This window comes from Neopelma chrysocephalum, unplaced genomic scaffold (assembly GCF_003984885.1).
Source record: "Neopelma chrysocephalum unplaced genomic scaffold, ASM398488v2 Primary Assembly neopelma1_338, whole genome shotgun sequence".
Classification (NCBI taxonomy): Eukaryota; Metazoa; Chordata; class Aves; order Passeriformes; family Pipridae; genus Neopelma; species Neopelma chrysocephalum.
Window position 1 is genome coordinate 32,231 of NW_020898002.1, and position 6,650 is coordinate 38,880.

Below are 6,650 nucleotides of genomic sequence, written 5' to 3' on the forward strand. Positions count from 1 at the left end.
CCCCTCACAGCCCCTCACAGCCCCTCACACCCCTCACACCCCTCACAGCCCCTCACTGCACCGGCCTGTCCCCAGCACAGCCTGTTGTCACATTGATGTCACCCTGTTTGTCACCCTGTTTGTCACCCTGTTTGTCACCCTGTTTGTCACCCTGCCATCACCTGGCTGTCACCTTCCCGTCACCCTGCCCTGTGCCCTGGGGACCAGGAGATCACTGTTCCACCTTCCCAGTGCCCCCAGTCTGCTCCCTGTGCCAGGTCCCAGTACCCATTGCGGGGTCCTGGTGCTACTCCCAGTGCCCAGTCCCACTCCTGACTGGTGCCAGTGCCTGGTCACAGTCTCCAATGCCCAGTCCCCAGTCCTAGCTCCCAGCACTTAGTGGCTGGTACCAGTCCCTACTGCCAAGTCCCAGTCCCCCATCCCTGATCCCAGTTCCCAGATCCAGTCCCCAGTTCTAGTCCCCAGTGCCAGGTCCCAGCACTCAGTGCCAGGTCCAAGTCCCCAGTGTCAGCTCCCAGTGCCAGGTCCTGGTGCTACCGCCCAGTCCCAGTCCCCAGTGCCAGGTTCCAGCACCCAGCACCCAGTCCCAGCACCCAATGTCAGGTCCCAGCACTCAGTACCAGTCCCCAGTCCCAGCTTCCAGTATCAGATCCCAGCACACAGTACCACCTTCCAGTACCCAGTCCCAGCACCCAGTGCCAGCTCCCAGTGCCCTGTCCCAGTCCCCGGTGGCCAGTCCCAGTCCCATCTCCCGGTTCCCAGTGCCCCGTACCGGGGCTGCCGCGGCCGCGCTGTCCCATCCCCATGTCCCTGTGTCCCCATGTCCGTCCCTGTGTCCCCATGTCCCTGTGTCCCCGCGGGACCCGCACGGACCGGGGGGAACCGGGAAGATCCGAGGGGTGTCGGGGAACCCCGAGGAGGGTCGGGGAGCCCCGGGGGGGGGGTCGGGAAGCCCCGAGGAGGGTCGGGGAGCCCCGGGGGAGGAAGCGGAGGATGGGGTGTCCTGGAGGGACGGTGCCGGCGGGCGGGGAGGGGACCGGGGGATCGGGAGGGGAACGGAGGGGGGAGCCCGGGCCGGGGGTGGGGGTTGGGGGGGAGCCCTCCGGCGAAGTTTGCAGCGGAACAAAGGGCGGCACTGACTTTCCTGGGCCATGCTGATGACGGTCTCGGTGGTGGCGTGGTACTCGTCCTCCTCCAGGTACTCGTCGTGCTGCAGCGAGTCCCCCTGGAAGTCGTGGAGGTCCAGGAGCTGCTGGAGCGGGGGGGCCTTGGGCAGCAGCTGCTTCACCACCTCCCGGGTGATGTTGGGCGCTTCCTTCAGCCGCAGCTTGCTCAGGATCTGCGACTTGATGCTCTCCAGCCGCAGCTCTTTGCTCTGCCGCCGCCACAGGCACACGGGGCAGGCGGGCTCGGAGGCGGGGGGCTGCTCCACCGACCCCCCCCCGGCCACCACCGCCACCACCGACCCCAACAACCACCACACCGGGGCCATGCCGGGGGGGAAAACAAAAAAATACATAAAAGAAAAAGAAAAGAAAGAAGAAAAAAAATAAAACCCTTCCCCACCGGGCCGCCCCCCCGCCCCGCTTCCACCGCAACGCGCAAGGGGGGGAAGGCGGTAACGGTGGCGGGGGCGGGGAAGCGGGGACCCCGGGGGGGGCCGAAGGGGGGGGGATGAAAAAAAGCGGCGGTAGCGGCGGCCCCGGGGTTTTATACCCCAAGAGAAGTGTGTCGTCAGCGGCCTTGATTGGCTGCGGGCGCACAAAAGAGGTTCTGGCAGGGGCTTGGCACCAGCCGCCGCCGGCCCCCCGAGCCCGGGGAACGGCCCCGCCGCCGCCCGGTGCGCCCCGGACCCCCCGCCCGCCTCCCGTTCGGGGCGGGGGGCGGCGCGGCGGGACCCGCTCCCGGCAAGTGCGGCCGGGGGGATGCGCGTCCCGGCAAGTGCACCGCCCCCCGGGATGCGCGTCCCGGGCCCCCCCGGGCTCCCCCCACCCTCGGAGCCCCCCCCCCGCTCGCTCCGCTCCGCTGCCGGCCCCGGCAGAGCCCGGGAGAACCATCGGTGTGTTCCGGGAGCAGCGAGGGCTGGCACAGCCCGCCTCAGGGAAGCCCAGCTCTGACTTGGGGGGCACGGGGGTCCCCGGTGGGCTGCAGTGGGCGCTGGGGGGGTGGGGTGCCCGCCTTGGGGGAAGGCTGGCACTGGGAAGTGCTGCAGTGACCGTCAGCGGGTTCCAGGAGTAACAGGGACCTCGGCCGAGGGAAGCCCAGCCATGAATTGGGGGCACGGGGGTTCCCGGGGGCTGCAGCGGGTGCTGGGGGGGCAGAGGGGGGAGGCTGAGCCCGGGAGAAGCCAGAGTACCGTGGGAGAAGCCAGAGTACCGTGGGAGAAGCCTGGCACCGGGCAGAGCTGCGGGCACCGGGCAGAGCTGCAGCCACCGTCAGTGGGTCCCAGGAGCAACGAGGACCATCGCACCATGGCCGAGGGGAGACCAGCCACGAGCTGGGGGCGTGGGGACCCCGAGGGGTCACGGGGGTCCCGTCCCTAAGGCGGGGGCGCTCGAGCTTTGGGGGGGCAGAGCAGTGAGGTTGCCCACCCCGGGCAAAGCCTGGCACGGGGCAGATGCCGCCGTCAGTAGGTTCCAGGAGTAACAAGGATTGCCACAAGCACTGAGATCAGTGTGGGGACCCCACAGGTGACCGGGGACCACCCCCTCACTTCCGGTGCCGTCCCCATCAGAACCATGGAGAGGGGAAGAGACCCCGGGGATACACCGGCACCGCTCCGGCGCGGCGGGGTCGGTGAGGGGGTCCCGGCCCGGTGCGGTGGGGGAGTGACACGGCCTGGACGGGGGGGCTGGCCGGGGGGGGGGGGGGGGGGGGGGGGGGGGGGGGCGGCCCCGGTACTCCCCCGGTGCCAGCGCGTCCCGCCAGGGGGCGCCACTGAGCCCCGGGGTCGGTCCCACAGCGCCGGGGGGGCGGCGCCACCGCGCGGCCACCGCGGGAACTGCAGGGGGGGCACCGGGACCCCAAAGGGGGGACACGGGGGGACACGGGGGGACACAGGGACCCCAAAGGAACACACAGGGGGACACAGGGACCCCAAAGGGACACACAGAGACCCCAGGAACACACAGGGACCCCAAAAGGACACACAGAAACACCAGAGGGACACACAGAGACCCCCCCGAGGGAACTGCAAGGGGGGCACGGGGACCCCACAGGGACACAAGGGACACATGGAGACCCCAAAGGGATACACAGGGACCCACAGGGACCCCACACGGACCCCACACGGGACGCCGGGGGTAGCGGGACCTGTAGCGGGGCTTCCCCCGCCGCCACGGCAGCGCCGCTCCCCGCGGGGACACCCCGGGAAGTCGTCCCGGTCCGTCCCCCCCTACACGGGGGTCCCGCCGCCCTCGGGGGTCTCGTCACCGCCGGTGCGACCCTCCCGCCGGGCGCTGCCCCGCCGGGCCGCGGGAGCGAGCGGGTTAAAACGGCTCCGTGACGCGCCCGCCGTCCCCGCCCACGGGCCGCCCCAGGAGCTGTCAGCGGCCCCGGCCCCGGTAACGGCAGCGCGGGGGCTCCCGAGGGGGCCGGGGGTCCCCGCGGGGGCGGCTCGGGGTGGGGGGGCACGGGGGGTTGGGCCCCGGGGAGGGGGGGAAGTTTGGGCCGCGGTCGTTACGGGGGGGTCCCGTCGCCCCGCGCCTTCCGGGGGGCACCGGGGACCCCCCCCCGCCCCGACCGCTTCCTGCACACGCGGGACAGACCCCCCAAAACCTCCCACACCCCGCGGGGGCACCGGGAGGGGCACCGGGGGGAGGCGCAGCCCCACGGCCACGTGTCCATCTCCCTGTGTCCCCGTGTCCTCATGTCCCCGTGTCCCCATGCCCACGTCCTCATGTCCCCACCTGTCCATGTCACCGCGTTCCCGTCACCGCGTGTGTCCCCACGTCCCCATGTCACCCTGTCCCCACATCCTCATGTCCTCACGTCCCCACGTCCCCACCTCCACATCCCCACGTCCACGTCCCCGTGTCCCTGCAGGCCCATGTCCCCACTCCCACATCCCGACGGCCCCATGTCTGTGTCCCCACATCCCTATGTCCCCATGTCACCCTGTCCCCATGTCTCCACGTCCCCACATCCCCACGTCCCCACGTGCCCAGGCTCCCACGTCCCCATGTCCCCATGTCACCCTGTCCCCCGGTGTCCCCACACACTCCCCTTCCTCCCTCTGCTCCCGGGATCATTTCGGGGCCGGGCAGGGCCCGTCCCTGGGCTCTGCCCGTCCCGGGGGGTCCCCTGAGCGCCGTGTCCCCCCAGCCCGTCCCGCCATGGGGGGGCTGCTGCAGGCGCTCGTGGGGGTCTCGGAGAAGGCGGCGGAGCTGGCGCGGCTGTGCCGGCGGGAGGAGCCGCTCTTCCAGCTCCTGGTGGCCGAGAAGACGGGCCCCGACAGGAACAGGAGGTTCCTGCAGGACTTCAAGACCCTGGCGGACGTTCTCATCCAGGAGGTCATCAAGCACGACCTGGGCAAGGAGGTGGGTACGGACTGGGGCGGTCCCCCGGGTGCCCCACGTCCCCCGTGCCACGCTGAGCCCCCTCTGTGCCCCCCCAGTTCCCGGAGCTCCAGGGCCACATCCACGGGGAGGAGTCCAATGAGTTCAGGGACGTGCAGGGTGAGTTGGGGGTCCCTGGGGCCTGCAGGGTCGTGGCTGAGTGGGGGTCCCCATTCTGGGGTCACAGGGCTGTGGCTGGGTCAGAGCTCCCTGTTCTGGGGTTCTAAGTCGGGGGTCCCGGTGCTGGGGCACACGGGGTCACGGCTGAGGGAGAGTCCCCACACTGGGTCTGTGGAGCCGTGGCTCACTCGAGGGTCCCCTCAGCAGGGACTGTGGGACTGTGGCTGAGTTGGGGGTCTCCACACTGTAGCCACATGCTCGTGGCTGAGTTGGGGGTCCCCACACTGGGTCTTTGGGGCCGTGGCTGAGCTGAAGGTGCCCGTGACGGGGCCCAGGCTGACTCAGGGTGTGGCAGGGGGCACGGTGTCCGTGCGTGTCTGTGCCACGCGGGAGGACACGGTGGCCCTGCTGCTGTCGGTGCTGGGCCCCAAGCAGGCGGCGGCCGAGCTGCTGGCGGACGCCGTGCACCGGGACGTGGTGCTGGGGGATGTGACGCTGGCGGGCGCCGAGCCCGGTGTGTCCCCCCGGGACCTGGCCGTGTGGATAGACCCCATCGGTGAGTGGGGGGCTGCAGGGCCGGGGCGGGGGGCGGGGACCCCCGTGTGCCGCCACTGAGCCCCGGCTGCGCCCCCCAGACTCCACCAACGAGTACATCGGGGGCCGCGAGGACGTGCCCCCCGTGGATGGCATCGCCCCCGCCGGGCTCTGCTCCGCCCTGGTGCTCGTCGGGGCCTTCGACCGCCTCTCGGGCCGCCCCGTCCTGGGCGTCATCAACGAGCCCTTCTTCCGACGGGACCCCCAGACCCGCAGGTACCGGCACCGCGGGGGCACCGCGGGGGCACCGGGGCGACCCCCGGGGCCGGGGGGGATCCGCGCTCACCGTGCCCGTGTCCCCGCAGGTGGCAGGGCAGGTACCACTGGGGCGTGGCCCACGGGGACACCCGGCTGTGCTCGCTGAGCCCCCCCGAGCCCCACCCCGTGCCCAGCGTGGTGCTGAGCCGGGCGGAGGGGGCGGCCGTGCGGGGGGCTCTGGGCCCCCTGTGCGGGGGGCGCCTGCACTTCGCGGCGGGCGCGGGGTACAAGATGCTGTGCGTGATCCTGGGGCTGGCAGACGCCTACGTGCTGTCCGAGGGCACCACCTTCGCCTGGGACGCCTGTGCCCCCCACGCCATCCTGCGCGCCCTGGGCGGGGGAGTGGTGACCCTGGAGGGGGCCCTGCGGGCGCGGCGGGAGGGGCGCGCCGGGGACCCCCCCGAGCTGGTCTATAACCGCCCGGCGGAGGGGGCGGGGGGGGCCGAGCGCTGGGCGAACCGGGGGGGCCTCGTGGCTTATCTGCACCCCCAGCACCTGGAGGCCGTGCTGGGGGCACTGGCCACCGTGCCCGGGCTGTGAGCCTGCGGCGGCCGGGACCCCCGCGGGCGGGTACGGGCGGGCTGGCACCCCGGGGTTAAGGGTTCAGGATGGCTGGGATCTGGGGGTATGGGGGGGCTGGGACCAAGGACAGTGGGATGGCAGAGACCCCGGCGTGGGAGCTCAGAGGGGTCTGGGACCCTGGGGTGTGGGGTCAGGAGGGGCTGGAACCCCAAGGTGTGGGGTCAGGAGGGGCTGGGACCCCGAGGTGTGGGGTCAGGGCTGTCTGGGGTGCAGAGCGGGGGGTCTCAAGGACCTTGAGGTGCAGTCACAGGGTGACAGGGACCAAGGACAAGGGGGTGGCAGGGACCCCGGGTTTGGGGTCAGGGGTTTCAGGGATCCCGGGGTGTGGGGTCGGGGGGCTGAGACCCCGGGTTTGGGATCAGGGGTGTCAGGGACACCAGGGTACAGGATACAGGGGGACGGGGACTCCAGGGTTCCCCGGAGCTGGGGTGGCCGAGACCCCCTGACCGAGGGCAGCCGGGACGGGGTGGGAGCTCTGAGTGCCGGGTCCCCTCGGTGGGACCCTCCGTGTGTTCCCCCCCATTAAAGCGCCTCTCGCAC

At 71.8% G+C, this 6,650-nt stretch overlaps 2 protein-coding genes across 4 annotated transcripts in view; one reads left to right on the plus strand and one right to left on the minus strand.

The window, feature by feature from the left end:
* Nucleotides 1-1,678, minus strand: part of GDF11 (growth differentiation factor 11) — a 5,539-nt gene extending 3,861 nt beyond the window's left edge. The window contains exon 1 of the mRNA XM_027705528.1: nucleotides 1,141-1,678. Within this exon, the coding sequence (XP_027561329.1) occupies nucleotides 1,141-1,519 (379 nt within the window). The 5' untranslated portion in view covers nucleotides 1,520-1,678. The remainder of the gene's footprint in view (nucleotides 1-1,140) is intronic.
* Nucleotides 1,679-3,525: 1,847 nt separating this feature from the next.
* Nucleotides 3,526-6,649, plus strand: INPP1 (inositol polyphosphate-1-phosphatase). Of its 3 annotated transcripts, none has more exons than XM_027705537.1 (7): nucleotides 3,526-3,557; nucleotides 4,324-4,538; nucleotides 4,616-4,676; nucleotides 5,032-5,232; nucleotides 5,312-5,486; nucleotides 5,576-6,232; nucleotides 6,264-6,649. In XM_027705537.1, the coding sequence occupies exons 2-6, from the start codon at nucleotides 4,335-4,337 to the stop codon at nucleotides 6,066-6,068; spliced, it is 1,134 nt and encodes a 377-aa protein (XP_027561338.1). In that variant the 5' UTR covers nucleotides 3,526-3,557; nucleotides 4,324-4,334; the 3' UTR covers nucleotides 6,069-6,232; nucleotides 6,264-6,649. The 3 variants fall into 3 exon arrangements, with proteins under 3 accessions (XP_027561338.1, XP_027561340.1, XP_027561339.1); XM_027705538.1 differs by having other exon boundaries at nucleotides 3,543-3,563; XM_027705539.1 differs by having other exon boundaries at nucleotides 5,576-6,649.
* The last annotated feature ends 1 nt before the right edge of the window (nucleotide 6,650 follows it).

Coding starts and splice junctions, on each gene's coding strand:
- INPP1 (XM_027705539.1), top strand. CDS start 4,335: ATGGGGGGGCTGCTGCAGGCGCTCGTGGGGGTCTCGGAGAAGGCGGCG. Junction 4,539..4,615: donor AGCACGACCTGGGCAAGGAG/GTGGGTACGGAC, acceptor GTGCCCCCCCAG/TTCCCGGAGCTCCAGGGCCA. Junction 5,233..5,311: donor CGTGTGGATAGACCCCATCG/GTGAGTGGGGGG, acceptor TGCGCCCCCCAG/ACTCCACCAACGAGTACATC.